Source organism: Hipposideros armiger, unplaced genomic scaffold, assembly GCF_001890085.2.
Source record: "Hipposideros armiger isolate ML-2016 unplaced genomic scaffold, ASM189008v1 scaffold_461, whole genome shotgun sequence".
Classification (NCBI taxonomy): domain Eukaryota; kingdom Metazoa; phylum Chordata; class Mammalia; order Chiroptera; family Hipposideridae; genus Hipposideros; species Hipposideros armiger.
Window position 1 is genome coordinate 1,364,695 of NW_017731811.1, and position 23,308 is coordinate 1,388,002.

A 23,308-nucleotide genomic window follows, 5' to 3' on the forward strand; every position below is an offset into this window, starting at 1 on the left:
TATTGGAAGCACACCACCTACACCTATTCGTTTATGTATTGTCTATGGCTACTTTCAAGCTATAAGGACAGAGCTGAGTACAGTAAAACCTTGGATTGCGAGTAACTTGGTTTGCGAGTGCTCTGCAAAACGAGCAAACATTTCTAATCCATTTTAATGTGGTAAATGAGCCATGTCTTACCATATGAGTAGTTTGTTTCCAGAACAAATTATGCTCACAAACCGAGGTATTACTGTATTTGCAACAGAGGCCAGATGGTCTGTAAGGCTGGAAATATTTACTCTTGGCCTTTTTTTTTTTTAAAGATTTTATTGGGGAATTGAGGGAGGGGAACAGCATTGGGGAATCGGGGAAGGGGAACAGACAAGTTGCTGTCGTTTTGTTCTTCAGTCTAGTTGTGGAGGATGTTGCTTCACTGGCCCATGTTGGTATTATCATTGTGCTCTTCCTGGGTGAGGCAGATCGGTTGCCGGCCTCTGGACGGCCACTCACAGCAGCTCTTGGCAGCTCACACTGGCTGCCAGCCACACATGGTAGCCCACTGTTTATGGTAGCCCACTGTTTATGGCAGCCCACTGCAGCAGGGGCTGCAGCCTACGCCGTCACCGGCGGACTCACGGCAGTCCAGCCCCAAGTCGAGCTGTTGTTCACCATTTTAGCTGTAGAGGGCAGTGTCACTGGCCCGCATCCCACATATGGGATCTGAACCGGGGCCCTGCGGCTCAGAGCTGGTGTCCCAAGCCAGCTCTTAACCAACATGCCACTCGGCCGGCCCTACTCTTGGCCTTTTAAAGAACAATTTTGCCAACCCCTGGTCAGCCAGATCAGACAGGGGAGAAGGGTGTCTCCAGAAACCCTGGGATGGGAAGGACAACTTTGGCCTCAATGCAGAGGCTGGGCAGCTAGCTGCTCAGAGGATGAGTCTGACCACTCCCCACTCAGACGAGCAGGACCTGTGGCTACGTGCACTCACTGGTGTGTCCATCTAGAGACTAGGAAACATGGAAGGCTTGACATTCAGTTAGGCTGGGCTCAAAGTTAATTTAGCTGGGGGGCACTGGACAAGTCCATTCAGCCCTCTGATCCTAAATTTTCTCATGTGACAGAGGACATAATAATCATACTGATTTCATAGCTTTGTGAGGATTAACTAAGAAAATTCATATGAAGGGTTAGTAGAACGTCTGACATATAGTAAGTTCTCAATAACCATTTATTATTATTATTTTATTATTATTATTATTATTATTATTATTACACCAAGGCTGGAACTGCGATATGACCAGTTAGGCATTCATCTTTGGTACAAAATTTAAGGGAGGGGCCACCCCCCAAATAATATTATCTTGATAATATGAATTATCAAGATATATAATGTTTTAATGCATTTTTTTGGAAAAAATAAAATTATTGTAAAAAATTCCATGATGAACAGATGACCAAAATTTAAATACAGAGGTGCTGTGCTGAGTCAGGCTGGATCCAAAGGCAAAAAGAAAAAATTAATAATACTCATCCAGTATTTACAAAAATTTTGATATTTGCTCATCATGGGTTTTTGTAACTTCAATTTTTTGCAATATTGCATTAAAATATTATTTATCTTGATGACAGAGTTTTCTGGTGCCTCTTTAAATTCTGTCTGAGGTGAGTGCCTCACTGTTTTTACACTCCTTCCAGCACTGATTATTAGTCTTCTGAGCCATCCTTCCAGAAACTATTAGAAAAAGCCTTCTGGGAGGCTGCCACAGGCTCTGAGTTACTGGAAAGAAGGAGGAAGAAGACTTTTTTTTTTTTTAGACTAATGTATCAGTAACACGATGCCCTGTATGTGCACTTTCTATTGACTGAACTCAGTCAACTGACGTTTTCTGTATTGGGCAGAGGAAAGACAAAGCCGTAAATTAATGGAGGCCATTGTTTTAATTACAGAAGCCAATGGAAGTTCTATCCATTACCTAACAGCAGAACAGCGCAGGCCTGATTTATGTGTGTTTCTGCCACTTAAATCATTGTTTTATGAATTCCACACAATTACTTCCATAAAGTCTGCAATCAATATATCAATTAAAACGATGCCACCGCCACTTGCCCTTGAGTTGCATAAAAGTGAATAAAGGAGGAGATGGCTTTGCATTTTGATCACATTTAGGCTCCAGAGCATTTGCCTGTGAGAGCAGATTCCCCACCCCCCTTCTTGTCAGGGGTGAAAACGTAGGGGAAATTAACAGTCGTCTTCCTTTTATTTTAGGATTTGTCCTCGCTTGAATTGAAAGTTCAGCTGTGGCTTCCATGGCACTGTGGGAGCATACGCTTGTTTGCAGCGATAAGCCTATGGAGCCATGCAGAAATCACTGCTGCAAAATGCTTTTCTAGCCCTTGACAAATAGAACTGGCACTTCCGTGTCAAGGTACTTGCTATGGACTGACTGTATCCTCTCCCGCCCCAAACTGATATGTTGATACCTGAACCCCCAACATGATAATACTCAGCGATGGGGCCTTTGGGAGGTAATCAGTTCTGATGGGGTCATGAGGGTGGGGCCCTGTGATGGGATCAGGGCCCTTAGAATGCCATGTGAAGACACGAGGAGAAGGTGGCCACCTATGAGCCAGGAAGACTTCTCGCCAGCACTGACCGTGTGGGCACCCTGATCTCAGTAAAAAAAGAAAAGGTAGATCTATTTGCCTATGTAATTAAAACTGTGTGCTGGAATGTGAGCAAACGCAAATGGCCAACATAGGAAATATGTTGACAACATCTATGCTCTTCACAGGTCATTCTCCCTAACGAATAGTTCTCTCTCGATGGGCGTGAAAAATAAAATGAGAAAAACTCAGACAGGAAATGGACAGGTGTGTATCAGAAGTTCACAAGGGGTAGCATCCACATGCCAGTTACATTTGCGAAGGAGGAGGTTCTTCACGAGGAAAAAAAGGCAAATGCTAACGAGAGCAAACTGAGACGCCATTTCTCATCCATCCAGTGTGCAAAATTTAAAATAAGCAGAATATGCAGGGGCTGGCAAGGATGTATATGCAGGTGGAACCCACAAGCCCACGTCTCGGAACCTAGATGTGGAATTTGAGGCACTTGGTCCATCAGGATCCATGTAAAAATGTTTGCTGCAGCCTTTATGGAGGGGATATAGAAAGGAGTAGCTGGAGCTACTGTGGATCGAGAATGGTTGCATTAACTGTGGCCCATCATGAAACATCAGGACACGATCAAAAAGCTCGACAGGAGATGGTCACAATGTGTTATTAAGTGAAACAGAATATGATTCATACGTGTAATGTGAACGCAATATGTGCATGCTCCCCTCTATAAAATCACACTCCTCCTACTGAGTGTGGGTATGTCCTTCTTCGCACTATTATGGGATAAATGTGGACAGATACGTATCAGGGACTCCATACGGATTACCTGAAGGCTTTGTGTTGTTGGGTAAAGCGGGGGGTATTACCACCATATTATTCCATACGTCTGTGTGTTCGTGTTTATTTCATGTGATTACGGTTGAGCGCACGTCCCTTTTGTCATTTCAAATCTATTCATAAAGCTGTAAAGAAAACAAAATGAAGCTGATAACCTTTACTTGCCTCTGGAAACATCTACTCCATATGAAGATAAGGATGAGTGATAGCTGGCTTTGCTAATTCAATTTAGAAGTGGACTTTCCCATTCATGGAAGCAGTGATTTACCTCTTGACATTTCAACGGCTACAAAATGGAAGTAATGTTTTAATTTGGAAGAGAGCTGATAGGCTCTTGCCCTTCCTCTTTCTCCCTGGAAACTTTGTTGATGTTATGCATTCACTGGATGCAAACATCGCTAACAATAATGCAGCTGGTTCCTTTCACATGGGACAGGAGGAACCCCCAAACCCCTGTCCTGAGGACTGGGTGGGCAGTGAGCAGACCCTGCAGCCCTGTCCCCACTTTCTCCAAACTTTTCTGTTAAGGGGTCGTATTGTTTGCCACTCAAAGCCAACACATGGCTATATAGTTAATTAAAATTAGTTAAAAATGAATAAAATTATTTCATCAGTTTAGTTGAGTGGATCAGAATTAATATTTTAAGACAACAATATTAATATTAAATGCTGTGCGTTTGGGACAAGGTGATCTTGCCTAGTTGTCTGGAGTTCTCCTCTGACTTCATTTAAGTTTGATAGAAAGTAGGCCCATTTTACACTCGGGATGAGAGTGGTTTATTAGGACCTGTGAGAGGATATGTGACATCCAGTGACACGACCTGAACTAGGGTTTCACAGCAGGATAAAGTTCAGGGATAAAAAGGAAAAACTGGGGCTGGCCGAGTGGCGCATTGGTTAGGAGTTGGCTTGGGATGCCAGCTCTGAGCAGCAGGGCCCTGGTTCCGATCCCACATGACGGCCAGTGACGCTGTGCCCTCTACAGCTAAGATGGTGAACAACAGCTCGACCTGGAGCTGGGCTGCTGTGAGTTGCCGGCGACGGTGTAGGCTGCAGTGGGGCTGGCTGGCGGTGCGCCTGAGCTTTCGTGAGCCGCCGTGAGCAGCCGTCCAATGGCTGGTGAGCGACTGCCTCACCTGGGAAGAGCGCAATAATAATACCAACATGGACCAGTGAAGCGATGTCCTCCACAACTAGACTGAAGAACAAAAGGACAGCAACTTGTCTGTTCCCCTTCCCCATTTCTCCAATGCTGTTCCCCTCCCCCAATTCCCCAATAGAATCTTAAAAAAAAAAAAAAAGTTAAAACTGGAGTCAGCTGGGGTGAGATTGGAGAATCTATGAGTTTAGGTTGTACTGACCTAGAGCCCTGAGTGAACATCTTCCTTTTAATGCTTTTGTGTCCCGAGTCTTATTATTAGGATGATTCACTTAAAAGGGGAGGACCCATTATGTAAAAATGCATCTTAAAAAACAGATAACTTCAGTAGGAGTTATTTTCATTACCGACTAATTCAGTAGGGTTCCTTTCAAAACTACCTCTCCTGCCACACTTCAGGGCATTATTTACAGATAATTAGCTATTTGGCTAGGAAGAGAGACAATTTAAGTGTAAAACATCCAAGGCAGGTTAAAGACGTGTGAAAAAAAATACAAACTCAGGAGTCATCTTGGAAGTCAGTAAACACATAGGATCCAATTTACGAAACTGTAGGTTATACACACCTTTCTACAGTAGCATCACTGTTACCCAAAAATGAAACATACTTTTAAGTTAAAAACCAGGTGAATTCTAAACAATTGCTGAGAAGTAAGGGAGTCAGCTTTTGTGAAGAAGGCTGGATGGATTCTTAGAGAAAAAGAGGCCACACCATTCAGACCTCAAAGACAAGACCTGGGGTCCTGGAGGGAGGAAAAGTATCTCAGGTGACTCAGTGTGTGTGTGTGTGTGTGTGTGTGTGTGTGTGTGTGTGTGTGAGGGTGAGTGTGCATGTGTGAGGGTGTGTTTGTGAGTGTGTGCGTGTGTGTATGTGAGTGTGTGTGTGTGTGTGTGAGTGTGTGTGTGTGAGGGTGTGAGTGTGTGTGTGTGAGTGTGTATATGTGAGTGTGTGTGAGTGTGAGGGGGTGTGTGTGAGTGTGAGTGTGTGTGTGTTTGTGAGTGTGTGCGTGTGTGTGAATGTGTGTGTGTGAGGGTGTGTTTGTGCGTGTGCATGTGTGAGTGTGCGTGTGAGTGTATGTGTGTGTGTGTGTGCGTGTATGTGTGTGTGTGTGTGTAAATGACCCTTTACATGCTGGCTGAATTGTTTATAGAGAATGGAGTGTGACTTTGTATCAGAATAGAGGAGAAAACCCAAGTGAATGTTTCAGAGCCAGCTAACTGCAAACGGCCTGGCCCAAAAAGGCATTGCTGACTTGGAGACTGGAAGGGAAAGGAAGCCTCGGCCGTGGGTCTTAGGAAGAATGGGAGATCCTGACACTCAGCGCCAACGCACAGCCCCAAGATGGAAATAATCTAAGGCCCCTCGGCGATGCCGGTGGAGAAGAAGGGGTCTCAGTTGGTTGCCATTACAAAACACTAACTGAGCTAGTCGGTCTGAACACCGTTGCTTATGGGGCCAAGAGAGAAGGTTCTTATTGTAAGAAACTAGTTTTTGTTTTGTTTAGTTATGGGAGAGGAGGATTAGCTATTACTTGTTGTTTGCTTTAAAACTGCTACATAGAGGGACACTTACTGTCTTTATCAGTTTTGGAAAAACTGCTATCAGCCTAGGTACCCAACAATGGAAGGATAGATTAAAATATACGATCATTAAACAATAGAATATTCTGAGGTCATTACCATGTTTTCATAAAGTACACACGACATGATAATAAGTGAAAATAATAGGATGAAAAATGTGTAGACAATATGACTGATTATGCAATTTAAAAATGAAGGGTGTTGGACACACATTATACAGTTCCTATAATTATTATGAATTTTACTTTTAAACGCTGAAAAAAAAAGGATCATTATAAGCAGGGAAGTGATATTCCCAGTTTGTATTTTCAATCATCAAAGGGACCCTTTACATCAGAGATCAGCGTACTACTTTTGTAAAGAGCCAGATCATCAAGATTTTAGGCTTTTATGGGCCACCGACGTCTCTTTTGCACGTTATCTTTTGATTTTGTTTTGTTTGTATAATGCTTTGAAAACACCTACACCCCTTCTCAGCTCCCAAGCCTAAGCAACCAGGCTGCGGGCTGGGTCTGGCCCGCAGGCTGGTTTGCTGACCTCAGTTTTCGATGTTTTCATTTCCTCTGTGTGCTCCACCTGTTTTAACACATTTCCGCATTTGGCATTTATGACCCACACTTTCCCCAAATTGCCTTAGAATAAGCTGTGCCAATTAAAACTAGCCCTTTTTCCGCACTTCATTTATTTTGCTCACTTCTCAAAGGAAAACTGAAATGTAAATAGAGTCATGATGGTAGAAAGCCACGCTCTCCAATAGGGTGGCATGAGCCTCAGAGGCTAATTAGAGTGACAGTAATTAAGATTAAATAAAATTAAAAAGTCCATGCCGTGGTCCCAGGAGCACCTACTGGACTGCGCGGACAGAGGACATTTCATCCCAGGTGGTTCTCCCTGGGACAATAAGATTAGAGCAAAAACAGTCCTGTGGAGCTCAACCCCCTTCTCCTTCTGAAAATACTATTATAGACAAAAGGGCGGGAACGGTAGATATAGCATCAAATGGAGGCAGAAAGGAAGTGGAACGTTGAGTCACTTCCCCAAGTTGGAGAAGCCGATCTACCATCTACTGGCTGAATCACTCCACCCCCCAGCACCCTCCATGTCCTCGGCTGGAAAGCAAACATTATAACACCTACCTGTGCAGACTTTGAGAGGATTATACAGAGTTGAGCCTGGGAAACATGCAAGAACATTCTAATTCTAGGAGCTGTACGCATGAGATGCATGCATGCGCGTTTTACACCGACCCCATGGGGGTCATTGTCATACATCCAGAAGGAACCAGTATGGCTAGATGTTGGCTTCTAGGGGACCTTGTATTTCATGAACATCAAATCTGCTGTTGGAGGTTATGCTCTGGTTGGGAGAAGCGGCTGGTTGCCCCTCACGCCCTGAAGACTTCAGGCTCCCTCACGTCTCTCATGCTCGTTACCTTTTGGGGTTCCTGTCACTGCTTCTGACTTTTGCCCCACAGCGAAGACTTTGGTTTGTGTGGGCCTTTGGGAATTGACGCTTGGCCTTGGCGCATGGTGAGGCTTCTCCTGCCTCTCATCCTTGTAATCGTCGCGAGCCTGGGCTTTCTGCTCTCTGCCACCTCCCTTCGCTAGCCAGTCTCAGGAGCGGCCCACCTTTCCCCGGGCCCCCAGCCTAATGTTTGTGTCCTGATCCCAGTGAGGACCCACTGGGGTAGTTATGGGGGTTTTGTACGGTGTACGCATACACTGTATGAAAACGATGACACGGTCTGGACTCAGCTGCGGGACCATGGCGGAACCAGCGAATGCTCTCTTCCCTGCCCTGGGGGTTGGGGTGGGAGTGGGGGCTCTCCAAAGCATCCATCCCAGGCAGAGAAATCCTTGGTTGTCCCACCCCAGCTCTGTGATCTAGCGTCTGTATTTATTTTTGGTTTCCTCTCCGTAGCCCTTGATGGCTATGTTCACATCTGTGAAAGAGCCGTTTTGTTGTTCTTGTTTCCCCAGTTAAATGGGGGGCGGGGGGCGGGGAGAGAACCGCCCTCTTTTCTCCACACCCCCCCCCCCTCTTCCTCCTCCTTAGTGGAATCACACAGTCAAGGAGAGAACAGCCTTGCAAAGAAGCCCCTGGTCACAGGCTAGTGATAATTTCCACCGCAAGAAAACTGCTCAGAGCGCTAGTCAAGCCCTGTGCTGGGCTAGGGTGGCCAGTGGGGTGGTCTGCATATCGTACTTCAATTATTCTCGTATCAATTTACAAAGCTGTCATAGAAGGCAGGCAATCAGCTGTAGCCGCCCCCCCTCCTGCCCCTCCCCGAGCCCGTTATCCCATGTCCCAATCCTGACAGGCCTCCACAAAGAATGGCTGGGACATCTGGGAAGCGAGGATTCAGACAGAATGCGCAGAGGGACTCGATGCTAAGGCGACAGGGAAAACGGAGACATGCGTATGAAAACCAACCTCACCTCGTCGAGAGAAAGCCACAAGGGAGGGTGGTACAGAGGGAGGGGACGAGAACTTACATGGCAGGGAAGGTGACTGGACTCAGAATTAGGTCACAAAACAAAAAGAGCTACATCAAGGGCTTACTTGCGGAAGTATATACAAGTGAACTGGGGGCACTGTACATGGAAGATCCCTCCTGGTTTGCCTGGCACAACAGCACCGTGCCTACGAAAGAGAGAGAGATAGATGGTATCTGGTTTGGGAACAGGCACACTACACCTGAGAGAGACGGCAACGCAAACGAGAAAGGCAGAGAAATGAAAACATAGCCACACCCCAGAGCGCAGGACGGGGACACCCACGGAAGCCCCCTGCCTTAGCCAAAGGGAATTTGTGGAAGCCCACCCCACCCAGCCCACCAAGCACGTGTCGTTCCTTTTCACGTGGGCGTGGAGGAGCGGGGTCTGGCTGCCCCCAGGACCCCCATTTCAGATCAGTAATGAAGGCAGCATGCCATGCTCAAAAGGGAGCTTTGGAAATTTCAGAGAGAAGGAGATAACAAGCCTGACTCAGACACTACTTAGCTGTGTGATCATGGTAAGTCACTGTACCTCTCTGTGCCTTGGGATTCCCATCTGGAAAACGGGGTGCATATACCTACCTCCAGCAAGGGTTGTGAGTCATACGACAGGAGACGTGCCTAACGCAGGGACTGGCACATAATTATCACTCAATAAATGGTAAGCACGTGCATCGATAGGTTTACAGAAAATTTTTCCTCCCCCCAACTTTAGTCTTTCTGAATCAGTTCTACCGAGCAAGAGCAGAAGTAAGGCAAGGAAGAAAAGAGATGGCAACTTTTGCCATCTCTGTGACCGACCCTGGACCCACTCCGGACACAGCGTGTGATAATCTCTGACTTCTGTTTTCTGTGTCTTCCCTAAAGCTCCCAACCTTCCAGTAGGGAGCATCACGAAGTGTGTGGACTGATCATGGCTGCACTGTTGCGATGACTCTCCTCTGCCTGATTTAAAGCAAAGGGCACCACACCAGGCTCATTCTTGCAAAATGGAATTTTACAGCGGGGAAGATTGGCGGAATCCTGAGACAGCTCCTCAATCGATGCCGTTCTCTGCACAACCACCCACTCCAAGGATGACCAGGATCAGGAATCTTCCAGGTATCAATTTTGCTCTCCTGCTGCTGCTAAACTCAAACTCAAAGGCTTTGAAAAGAGTGAGAGAGACGTCTGAGGAGATTTCAGCCCATTACTGATGACGGAAATGCATTCCTGGCGTTTCTGTTCACTTCCCCGTTTGGGCCAGGGTAGCTGCCTCTACCTGTTTCTGGATTGTCCTGTCATCACCGCAACTGGACAGCAATCTACCATGAAAAGGAAGCCTGCACCCCCCCGGGAACCGGGAACTCACCCCTGCGTGTATCCCTGGCTGGGAGTCTACAGTTTCTGTGCATCTTGCTCAAGTTCAATAAAAATGTAATTAAAATCTCCAGAGTGATTGGGGGGTTCACCAGTAGAGAAAGACTGCCACGTGATTAAGAGGCAGTAATCTTTCTCGAACTGCAAACCCAGACTCAGCTCCAAAAATGGTCTCCCTGTCTGCTCCACCATCCTTCAGGTACCAAACCAAAATATGAGGATGACGGAGAATCCGTCCCCAAATCCCACGTCTCCTCTCTGTTCCCTGTGTTTCTCTAGATTTTGTGCATTATCTCCGGGTAACACAAAGATTCTATTAAAGTCCCTCACCCCTGTCTCGCTTGTCCAAGACAAGGTCGGCCAACTCCATCTAATGTCTGACAAGGAGAAGTCACCCCTGGACAGAAGTTCTATCTGAAGGAATGTCCCCTGTCCTTCTCACATTTAGCCTGGTAGCCCATGCTCATAGCTGGGGGAGGACCCCCCACCGTTCACCCCCTCCTAAGAAAACATGGATGCGAGACTAAAATTCACTGACTTGTTCTTGGCGGTACACGTATTAAGAATCTGGGTGGGCTGGAGTCACGAGCAACTTTTCTAAACTGAGAATGTTTTCTTCTTTCTAGTTTACGGAAGAGCCGTTTCTCACAACATGTAAGATGAGACTTCACAAGGTCTAATTTCAGTCTCAGTAGGTTATTTCCAGTTCTGGCAGGAAACTGGCCTGGTGTGAGGCTTAACAGCAAACAAACTGACCACCACATCATGGGGAGTGGGGTCTGCCAGCCACAGCGGGAGGCAGGACACCTACCAGGAAAGGCCACCCTCCCCCCACCCTGCTTCTTCACTGAAACTCAGTCTGACTTTGCAGAGGGCAGCTGCATGCTTTTGCTCATTGCTAGAAATCTTAGAGAGAAACAAATGTTTCTATAGGATGTAGAGAGAGCTACCCAATCAGAATCTTCTAGAGTGAGACTCGGATGGGTGGACGGTAGGAAAGCTTCTCAACGAGTCCCTCGTGGGCACCCCTGGTCAAGAGCCACTTTGAAATCGAGATCGGAAGTTTCTTGGGGTGCCTAGCTTTCAAGAGAAAAACAGGACAATCTGGTAGCAAAAATACATCTAGAAGGACATGTCAGCATTGTGCACTTAAAACCGCAGGGTCAATTTGCAATAATCTCGATGCAATTTAGAAAGTCCCACTGGGACACAGCACAGATATCCCTCCAGAAAGCTAAATCTAGGCAGGGCATAATAAAGTTTCCTAATTTTCTTATGTCGTGGAGCCTGAGACACAGGACCGAAATAGCTTCTTTGGATGCCCTCTTAGTGGTAAAAAACAAAACAGAAAACCAATTCTGTATGCAACGATTCTGACCTTTGTAAAACAAAAATCTATACAGTCACAGGGCTTGGATTTTCTTTTACCTAAAAACATCCTGCAATTTAATTTGCAAAGTACTTATTGTATGTTCTCTTAGTACACTGTGACCTTTTCTTAAAAGAAAGCTTTGAATTAAGCGAAAGTGAAGCAGCAGAGAACAGTGCAATCTCTGTGCATTTTGGGGGGTGGTGGTGGTGGTGAGGTAAGTAATGTGTGTTTGCTTAAAAAAGTAAGTCAAGGAGATAATAGGGTGCCAGCAGCAGTATGAGGAGAGTTTATAAGGTTTATCCAGTGCTCTTTGTGATACAGCATCAACCTAGCTTTCTAAGAGCCTCCCAAAATGAGTCTCCAACCACCCCCCAACCGTCCCCAACATAGGCCATCTCCCTCTGACTATCAGGAACTGTCTACAGCCATGGTGACGCCTTGTGCGTTTGCTTACAAAGCTCCTTCTAATTGAAGTACGGCAACTATGCTCTGTTTGTACCCATTCCTTAGTCAGGACAGACGGTCAACCGATTTCAATATTAGCCTTTCCTGTCAGCCTAGCGTCCTCAGAATCACTCTCAACACAGCTTCTGGGCAGTTCCTCCCGTTCAGTCAGAGCTGGTGGGAAGGGTGGTACCTCCATGCCAGGCCCACTCTTCTTGGTTAAGTTAAACCACGTGAAATTGACCGCTTGTTTTCGTGTCAAATAGGGTTGAATGTTGGGCAATTTCATGTGGTCCAATTTTTAAAAAATGCTTTCCCCTCTCCTTGTTGTGTCATTTAAAAGTCTCCTCCTCGCTTCTGCGTCCCCAGGGGTTACTTAATCACTGCCTCTTCTAGGCTCCTTTCCGACTTAAAAACCAACCAACCAACCAACCAACTCTCTAGTGTGTCATGATGCATTACAACTTCGTACAATATTTAGGGACTGGTTTTCTTAGCTCCAGAGAATCCCCGAGTCAAGGGCATCTCTTCTTTTTTATCCCAAGCCCCCTCGCAAAATACCTGACCCTCAGAGGGGTTAACGACCATGGTTGAATTATTATATGTGTAAACAATAACAGAAATTGAGCCACTTTAAAATGGGGCGGAGGCTGCCCTGCCGGAGGAACTGCCTTGCACGCCTTATGCCTCAGACCTTGGAATGTTAAAATAGGACAACATAACCTTTGGACTGGGCCTAAGCAACATGTTTCATGGGGGGGCGGGAAGCTGTTTGCAAAGGTAACAAGAAAGCAGTTATTAGGACTACTGGATTGATGATGACTGGGCAGAACATTAAAAACATTCTTTAGAATACACATCACTATGTTATCTGTGCCCGTAAAAATGCCTTCCTTCTGTTAATGTAATTGTTCCCCTTCCCTTCCTCATAAATACCCATCACCTTTGTCTCCTAGTCAGAACGCTATTTGGGCTTCTGCCTGAATCAGCGCTTCCTGAATAGCTATTCTTACTGATCTCAAGTAAACGCTTGCTGCCTCTCACTTTGAAAGGCCTTTCTATTTTAAAGTTAACATATGAATTAAAGACTCCCCCCCCCCCATTTCTATTTTGTTTACTTAAAAATCCTGCTTTGTCCAACCAACCTTTCCTCTGGACCTTGTTTATAGCTGGGAATTTTCATGCTTGAAGTTCACATATAAGTTACAAGCCCTGTCTATGGGGTTCATTCATTGCCTTTTTTTGTGTGGTTGTTGTTGCTGTTGTTGTTTTTAAGATTGACCCACCCCCTTTAACGTGAAACCTGGGCATCCTGATCATCCATTTCCTAGAACGCTGATGGCTGTATCTGCAGCTGGCAAGGAAGGGACTCCATGTGACAGACCACAATCTTGGAATAACAATCAAAGCCTTTTCCAAAGCCTGTCACACTCCGTCACTCAGACCGTGATCACACTCCGTCACTCAGAGTGCTTCACTCATCAGCATCCCAAATCTTGGCAAGACACCCACAGGGCCACTCTCAAGGAAGACTTGGAACCCTCCAGCTGGGAGAGGGTGAACCAGGGTCCCTGTCTCAGGTGGGGCAGCCCAACCCTGCCTGCTCACCTGGAGACTTCCCATAGCATAGGGGACCATTCTGGGCCTTGGAGGGGCAGAGAGAATCCTAGAAGGGGTGATTCGTAGCACAAACAGGAAGGAGAAAGCATCTCAACTTTGGACTCTGTACCAACCCCTAGGTGAGGAAGTTGGACTGCAACCGACTGGAGCAAAGGTGTGGTGTCACACCTCCAGGCCAGCAGGGGCTGTTTTTTTCCCAGAAAGCCATTCCACTCCCCCAAGGAAACGTCCTTCCTGACCCGCCTCTGGCTTTTCTCCTCCTAGAAAACCATCAATTTGCTTTCCCCTGGCCAAGTTCTGCTTCCTTTCTCTCCTTTTCTAGATTGTCTTGTAATGATCTAACGTCTTTCCCATGGATGCTGCAAGCATCAAAAGGTCAGGAATCATGTCTTAACTCATCTTCCTATCCCTATGGGTTCAGGGACCTAGGCTAAGAGGCAGAAAGCAGCTGAAGAGAGAAACTAAAGAGTTTCTGATAGGTAGTCATGTTATATGTTCAGGAAATTAAATTAGAGTGGAAGGAGGGGGAAGAAAAGAAAGGCTGTTTTGAATGTCTGCCTTTCCATTTTACTATCTCACAGGCAGAGCTCTAAGCCAGCTCAATGGTGATCGACCAGACTATTTTTATAATCTCTGAATTAAAAAAAAAAAAAAAAACAAAGTCAAAGAAACATCACAACTGTCTGGCAATAATTCACTTATTTAGCTCCAAATTAAGATGGGCTAGGAAATTTGGAGAAGGATGCTCTCATATCTGTTGAAATGCAAAATAAAAAAACAAACACACCCCACAAAGACACAGAAAACCCAGAAAACTTTATAAAACAGCTAAGAGCCCATGGGAGTCCTGAAGCACTCACGGTGTGTATCAGGCTGTGTGTGTGTGTGTCATGTGCTGTTTGTACCTCCACAAACATCTACCATGTGCTAGTCCAGTCACGTGAGAGCAGAGCCATTTGCTAGGGTCTCGCTTTCCTAGTATCACTTAGCCTAGTAACTCTGAAAGAGGACTGAGAGCCACATCCCAAGGACAAGTGATGAGTGAATACAGGAGGCCACCATAGAGCGTCCCCCCATCTGTCTCTAGTGTTCATCTAGGAAAAGATGGGGCTACGATATTAGCATTCATTCAGCACGTGGTAACTGGCATCTACCGTGTGCCAGGCACTGTGTGGCTTCTGGGGTACACCCACTGGACCCCATATGTTTTCAAAAGGACAACAGGCTGTCTCTTTTACTCACAGGTTCAGGAACAAATACATCCACAAGAAAAGGATCCAAGGAAGGATTCTGATCTGAATATCAGCCCCAAGCCTTAGACGACATCACTGAGATAAATAAAAATTTAGAAGTAATTTTGGAGCTATTTATATTAGACATGACGATTATGGCTCGGGCAAAATGTTTATTCCCTAGTGCTGTTATATACTGCAGTCATAGCTGAAAACATTCAATAGTAATTGTCATCACTACACTGCTAGCAATAATACTTTGGTTTCATACAACAAAGGAACTTTTATTCAGTGTTTACCAAAAAACGTTTACACTGCATTTGTCCCTCCCTAATAAAAAGGTCAGATAGTATTGGTCCTTCTTCACAGATGGAAAAATAGAAAGGTACAAAACAAGGATTTGTATCGTTTACAAAAAGACGTTTTGTCAACTAGAGGCAAATTGCAGGTGAGAAACAAGCTGTCGGGGTCCTCGACCATTACCCATGTTATCATTGGCTCCTTCCTGTTTCTACTGTTGCAGGAGAATTTCTTAAAAATAATTGTTCAATTACAGTGGACGTACATTATTCTACTCCGCCATCTTGACTGGAAGTTCACTATAGGATAATTTTGAAAAGCGTTTTTAAAAAATCAGAAGTAGGAAAATGTTGGTCCTAATTGAAAGAACAAGCTCTGAGCTGGTAAGAAATGAATACTCATTGAAACAGAAACCCTCACACTTCTTTCCAACAGGAGCAGTGCCTTAAGTGGGGGGCAGTCACCCCGGGTTCTCCGCCTCCCCCCTTTGGTTCCCATCATCACCTGCAACATCAGAATCACCTGGAGGACGTGTTAAGCAGGCTGCTGGACCTCCTCCCCGTGTTTCTGATTCCACAGGTCTGGGGTGGAGCCTGAGAACTTGCATTTTTAACAAGTTCTCGTGGTGTCGGGGTGGGGGGCTATACTTTGAGGGGCAGTGGAGAAGGGCCAGTCCCCCAAACCTCAATGCCACAGGTTCTTCCCTTCTTTAAAACTGGAGGTTTTCAAAGCTCATGAGGGTTTAGGGATCACTTGGGGAGAATGTTTAATGGGGTGCTTTCCCAGGCCCTACTCCCAGGAGAGAATAATTCAGCAGGTGAGATATCTGCATTTCTAATCAGCAACCCAGAGGATCCTGCTACTCCGAGAACGCACTTGGAGTATCCAGCCCAAGGTCATCGCACGTATTTACGAGAAAACTAAAACTGGCTATGTATATCTGGTCCGAGTACTTCTGTGGGCAAAGCAGCAGGATTTGTTCACTTTTTATCTTGACCATTTTTGTACGTTGACAAATTGTGCCCTTTTTTCTAGCATTTGGAACAAAGAGAGTCGCTCACTTCTGGTCCTAGCTCTGCTGGCAAATTCTCTGGCAGCAGGTTAGTGAAGACGCTGCGTAAAATCGCCAAATGCATCATCCTACAGAGGCCACTCTTGGCTGCCCACCCAGAAGACATACCCATTCCTGCCCTACTGTTAAGAGACTGATCGTTTCCCCCCAAATTCATACACTGAAGCCCTAGCCCCCAGCAGCACAGAATGTGACTGTTTTTGGAGCTAGGGTCTTTACAGAGGTGATTCCGTTAAAACGAGGCCATTAGGGTGACCCCGATTCTATATGACTAATGTCCTGAAGAGGAGATTAGCACACAGATAGGCAAAGAGAAAAGACCATGTGAGGACACAGACAGAAGATAGCCATCTTCAAGCCAAGAAGAGAGGCCTCAGGAGAAGCCAGCCCTGCCAACACCTTGATCTTGGACTCTTGCCTCCAGAACTATGAGAAAATCAACTTCTGCGTGGAAGCTACCCAGGCTGCGGTAGTTTGTTATGGCAGCTTGCACTGACTAATACACCAACTTATATCCTAACGAACCCTGCCCTGAGGATCAATGAGGCACGATATGTACAGGTCCCCTGTGAAGTGTCAAACTTCTGTTAGATGTAGAGGTCTGGGAGGTTGCCATGTGGCCCCTGCCAATGGAGGTAACTGCTTCCAATTGACGAATTTATCCAAACCCCAATGGGCGGTGGGATGCTTTCGCAGTTATGCATTTTTGAATGTAGACTAGCACTGAGCTAATCCATGTAAGAATATTTTCACAGCTAATACCTCATGCTTTTATACATGCCTGGAAAATGAGTTTCTCTGAAGGGTTACGGTAGAGTTTTAAGTACAGAGTATTTTCATTTAGGCACAGATGTTGCCGAAAAATGTTGTATGTATATTTAATTCCCATAAATCAAATCAAATTTTAATTGTACCAGGGGGATTCCACATTTAGAGGTGCCCTGAAGTGAATCTGTGTATAGTGTAAATAATCTCTCATGCCCATGTATTGTGTAAGTTTTAATTTTCATAATATTTAAAAGGAAACGTATCATTATTTGTTATTTTTTTCTTTTCACTTTGTCTTTTGACCTAATTTCAGATTGCACAAAAAAGTTGCAAGAATAATAGAAAGAACCTCTGTACAACTTGCTCCCTGATCATTTATTGTTTTAAAAATGTAATGATTCACTCGAATTGTTCTCTTGTTTTCCTGCCTCCAAAATTTAGGCTAATAGTGGCTTTTCCAAAAAAAAAAAAATTCAATTGGCTCAATATGATAATCAACATATCAAGAGCAATTATAAAAATTGCTTACTGAATACCCAGTAAGTTCCAGGCAAACCCTCTCAATGTTCAACTTGGATTATCTCTTACTCTTAACCCTGTAAGACAGGTGCTACATTTACACCCATTTAATCAGAGAGGATATTGAAACATGGAGTTTTAGAATCTTGCCTAAGTTCGCACAGAGAGAAATTTTGTAGTGCTGAATGCAAATCAAACTAATCTGATTTCTGGAGCCATGTTTTTAAGAACAATCTTCTACATCAGGTATAGGCAAATGACAGTTTTTTGGCCAGATCTAGCCTACTACTGTTTTTGTAAGGCCTATGAGCTAAGAATGATATTTATAATTTTATATGATGGAGAAAAAAAATCAATAAACAAATAAGATCTGGTGACAAGTGAAAAAAATCACATAAAATTCCAATTCCAATATTTATAACTAAAGTTTCATTGAAACACAGCCACACTCATGCATTTATGTATTTTTTGGGCTGCTTTTATGCTGCCTAGCACAGCTGAGTACTTGCACCAGAGACCTTCAGCCCACAAAGGCTAAACTAGTTACTATCTGCACCTTTACAGAAAAAGTTTTCTTTTCCCTGGTCCAATGTCCAATTTCTGTTTGGAAAGATACTAATAGCAATTGTCTCTCAAGACAGCATTAGCCCCTCCCCAGGAAGCTGTCACTAAATATTTCAGAGGGTATCATTTTATCCATACCTGCCCAAAATTTAATTTAATTTAATTTTTGTTAAAAAAATGAACCAAAAAAACCTTTAAAACCTGTTTTTTTCAATATTTGCCCCCCAAATTTCTTGTTAATTCATTGCTGTTCAAGACAATGAATCAAGGAGAAACCATAAAGTGTTTGCGAATGGCTAGCAATTCAGCCACAACAAAAACAAGAGAAGTAATTTTTATCTTCTAAGGTATTTAGTCTTTAGGGTTACAGGTGTCAATACATATAAGGACTAACCTGGAGCCTTGTTCCTCAAATTGTAATATGTACTGAATCACCTGGTGGGTCCTTTGAAAATGCTGATTTTTATCAAGTAGGTTTGGGGCAGGGCCTGAGAACCTGCATTTCTAATAAGCTCCTAGGGGATGCCTGGGCTGCTAACAACAGTAAAATATTAGTGACTATATAGCAACCTCAAGTACAGCCAATACTAAGGAGAGTGACCATTAAGATGCCACTGAGTTTTCGATACTGGACCACATATGTTTTACAGGCATTACAATTTTTTTCTTATTAAACACACAAAAAACTATGGCTGAGAGAGAAATAAATACGAGACAAAACTGAAATGTGAGCCAGCTCTGCATGGTTCCAAAGCTCAGACTCTCTCATAAAGCTTATGAATGGTTAAGAGTTGGTCCCGAGTTGATTAAACATCCTTTCCAATGTTGGAATGGTAACTAGCCATCAACCCCATTTCAACTTAAGCCACGTCTAAGGATCCCGCAGTGGCCTTCTGGCTGAAAACACCTGACTCTTCCAAGCTAAAAATGTTGGGTAGAATCTCCTGATCACCTTTAAGAATCTGTGACAGGGTTTTAAATCCAACCAAAGAAGCCTCTGGGAAGGCTGTATCTTCCATAGATAAGAAAATCTTACTTGCAAGATAGAAATAAGACATGAAGGGAGGGAAACACAGAAAGGAGAAATAGCGAACTCATAAGGTCTTACAGTATAGATAAAAAAAAGCACGGGGCTCCTGACACTTTTAAACTTAGTTTTGTTCTTCTGGCCTCACTGACTATTTCTTTGATCTTGGGCAAGGCATGTAACATTCCTGAGCCTCAGTTTTCACATCTGTAGAACAGAGACAAAAATATCTACTTCACTGAGTATTGTTGGAAAGATTAGAACTAGTATATGAAAGGGTTTGGCAAATAGTAGGTAAACAATAAGTGCCCTCGGTAATAAATAATAATGTAAATTATTATTTGGAATCTCAAAATATGGCACTTTGGGGACTTATTTGCTCTCTTGCTCCTTTAAAAAGGAGTAGCAAGTTGATAAATAGTATACTCTTTGCTTTGGCCACTAACAGAATGCTAAACATAACAGAATTAATGGAAAACACTTTAAGACTGGAAAATCATTGCAAACATTTAAATGTGGGAGGTTTACTGTTAGAAGACAGAATCTAGCCTTTTTTCGATTTATCAGGAGATGGGGCCACATAGATTTGGGTCAGCATTCCTGCCTTGCAGGGCTATTTAGGGTGATGGGGAGACTCCCTACTTCCTTATAATAGAGACATGTCCCCTCTGATTTGCATATTTCACTCACTGATCTCACGGCCTGCTCCTAAAGACATTTTAGCTTGCCATCTCTGCTCAAGAGGGGGCAAAAAATGAGAAATCGTGTTTTAGCTGCATTCAGTGGAGTTTAGAATTTCTGCAAAGAACCTAGAGGCCTTCCTCACTGTCCCTCTCTTATCTTCTTAGGGACAAGAGCCTCTAAGATGCTACAAGAGGCCAAAAATCCTTCTGGAGAGCCCTCCCTAGTGACCCCTCTTATACCCCACTTACTGTGACAGAACTTTATTTTAGGAGGGACTGGGTATACTTGTGGAATGGTGGTAGAGATTCATCGTGACTTTCCTTCCGGCCCTAGATTAGATTTAAAATCCTGACCTCGTCCTTCTTGTGAGAGTCGAAAATATACTTCAACTTCGAGTCTCTCAAAGAATAATCATATACATTTGTTTAAATATCACACACACACACACACACACACACACACACACACACACACACACCCCTTTGGGTTGAAAGCAAATAGAAAATTTTGATGGGTGAAAATTATTTTCACAAATGACAGAGAAGTAATACAGAGGGTTTCAACCTTCACAATCCCACATGCATATCAAACAAACACGAGAAACATCCAGAGGAAGTATCAGTGATATTGGGGTGTTCGTGTTTTTAAAACGATACTGGGTTTAATACAAGGAGAAGTGTACATCAATTAACCTTTGCATCAGATTTAAATGTATACCCCATTAACTAATTTAATCTCTCAAAAAAGTAACAGCCGTTGGCATTATTCTTTGAATAATCCTTGTTTAGTTTCCATAATGGTAGAGAGTTTAATGAAAAACTCATTAGAATGCAGCATACGGCATAATTAATTCTGGCTGATTCTTTGGTGTAAATAGCTAATGCAGATGCTGGGTTCCATTTTCCACTGGCTTTATTAATTTTTCATAAACCAATATTTCGACTGTAATGGGTTGTAACAGTTCCACAGAAGTTCTGGAAATGCACTAAACTGTCATCAACGTAGTCAATCTAAGTAGGTTTTGCCACTTGTGTGTTGGTTCTTCAATACTCTATTTTTAAAAGACAACAGGACAGCTTTGTTTCATACTTGGAGAATGAGGATCTACATATAATTAACATACAGAGCAGGAAACAATATCTTGCCAATTTGTCTCTATTTACACAACAACTTCACTGGCTGGGCTAATCACAGTGAACTCTCCATTTTGAAAAGAATGCTAAAAGTGGGAAGCAAAAAAAAAAAAATCTTCAAAATGAAAATGGTTTACAATAGAATGGCAACACTAGTTAAAACAAACAAAAAAATCACCTCATTTTGGAAATCTCCAGGAATTGACTTTTCTAGGAAAAGATTTGGACAAAACCAGGAAACAAGTTGGTGAGCAGCTGCTGATGCGGTCTTACTTTTTCCAGCCCTCAGGGCATAACCCACATATTTGTAATAGCTCTCAAGATTAGGCTATTAACTTTTTTCAAGTATGGGTGCTACCTCATCATCATGCGTTTTATTGTTTTTTTATTATTTCATATTTTTTAATGAGAGAGAATATCCTAATACTCAAAGGATAAATCTCAGAATCTATAATTCCTTTGTCTGGTATTATCATACCTTTTGCAACTTTTCTCTAGATTTGATATCAACAGATCAATATTTCTCAGTCTTTGGGGGAAACTTGATTTTGCCTCAGAAATTTCCATCTCAGGTGAAAACCAACCACCTGTATTTGGTTTTGTTTTAATATTTCTCGCTAGATTCTGAAGACAAAGGTCAAGAAATTCTTTGGGCTCCAACAAACTCCTCTTTACTCACCCCTACAATGATCTTACCCCACTTTCTTTCCAGGCGAACTCTTATTTATCCTACAAAACCCAATTTCTACCACCCCTCTGACTCCTAACGCAGAGAGGGTCATGGTTGTCACTGCTCCAGCAGGTATCATCACCTATTAGGCACTGAGTTTATTTGTCTGCCTCCTTTACTGCCCTGTCAAATTCTGAAGGGACAGTCTGCTCCCCCAACACCTAACACAGGATCTAGCATTTGGAAGGCCCTCAAATGCTATAAATGAGCTAAAAGATTAATTAATGAAAGCCCGTGTTAATTTATACATGGCCCCTTTCTTTGGCGCTTCCTTGATGACTATTACACAACTGAGTAACAGCCAGCTCACCTTCTGCTAAACCAGTACAATGCTAAAAACAACAACAGAACTCCCCAAGGTGTAAACTAGGGGCTTTGTGTTTATTAAACCTGGACTTTGTAAGGCCAGGGCCAGCAGCGTAGGGCCACGGCTTTCACATTTTTATATAATTGGGAGGTGGTTGGGGGGAAGATGACGAATTCATGACACATGACAATTATATGAAATGTAAATGTTGGTGTCCTTCAATGAAGTCTTCTTAAAAGGCAGGCAAGCCCATTCATTACGTATTGTCATGGCTGCCTCTGGACTACCCCAGCAGAGCTGAGTGGTAGCTGAGCAGAGCTGAGAGGCCATATGGCACACAAAATCTAAAACATTTACTAACTAGCCCTTCACTGAGGACATTTGCTGACCCTGTTCTAAGCGACAAAGTCACACGTTCCTTTTTTCCTTTCATCGCTAAATTCAGCTTGACCTTTTCCTCTAGAATCAACCAACACAGAATACCCTGTCTTATATCATCATCACCGTGCCAAAAACTACCATGATTACCATCATTGCTATATATTCTGAGCTTTTCTTCTTCTTGTTTTCCTTAACTGCTGTGCAGCAAAGGGTTAGCTGATCAGGTCTGAGCTGCTGGAACCCTGCACATTCCCCCAAAAGGCTTGTCTTCAAGACGGGTCTTGGGCCAGCTCCTAGGAGATGAGCTCTGAGTCCTGGGGATACTTGGATTCCACCTAATAAGACTGGGCGTGCCCGAGGCGAGGCCTCGGGCCACAGGGTGCCAGTTTCCCACAGTCGTTTACCGTAGTGATGTGATTTACAGGGAACGCTAGCTTTCGCTCTGGGGCAGGGGTGAGGGGCTAAGTTTTGAGGAGTTGAGGTCCGTCACGTGGATGCTTGGTCTATGTGACCAAGTCCCAATAAAAACCCGGGACACTGAATCTCAGGTGAGCGCTCCTGGCTGACCACACCTTGCACGTGTTACCACAAGTCATTGCTGGGAAAAATCAGGCAGATCCCTCTGGCTGCACTGGGGAAGCACACCTGGTCTGGCCTCTGCCCCACACACTCCTCCCCTTTGCTGGTGTCTAATCTGCCTCCTTCGGCTGAAATAAAATGGAACTGTGAGTAAAACAGCCTTTCCGAGTCCGGTGAGTCCTAGCCAATCACAGAGCCTGGGGGGGGGGCACGGTCTTGGAGACGCCCCCTAACATGGCTCTGCAGTATATAATCAAACTTTACACTTTTCCCTTTTGGAGTCAAAAACCACAAATGAAGCCCAGAAGAGGAAACATTTGGGCGAACATCTTTCTTAAAATTCTTTGATTGCCATTGATAACTACAGCTGTCCATCGGTAGAACATGCGCATTACTAAGATATTCGGTGCATACGTGAGATCTCTGTTAATGTGCTTCAATCAGGACAGGATTTCTCAACCTCAGCATTACTGACATTTGGGCCAGATAATCCTCTCTCTGTGTGTGTGTGTGTGTGTGTGTGTGTGTGTGTGTGTGTGTG

At 44.0% G+C, this 23,308-nt stretch overlaps 1 protein-coding gene across 18 annotated transcripts in view; it reads right to left on the minus strand.

Moving 5' to 3' along the window:
• Positions 1–23,308, minus strand: part of RBFOX1 (RNA binding fox-1 homolog 1) — a 406,097-nt gene that overhangs the window by 80,410 nt on the left and 302,379 nt on the right. For 15 of the 18 annotated variants that reach the window (XR_002126609.1, XM_019666149.1, XM_019666146.1 and 12 more), the window contains one exon: positions 8,742–8,822. The exons of the other annotated variants lie outside the window; for them this stretch is intronic. Coding sequence is in view for 14 of the 15 variants with exons in the window: in XM_019666149.1 (XP_019521694.1) it covers positions 8,742–8,822 (81 nt within the window). In the remaining variant the exon portion in view is untranslated. The remainder of the gene's footprint in view (positions 1–8,741; positions 8,823–23,308) is intronic. 18 annotated transcript variants of the gene reach the window in all.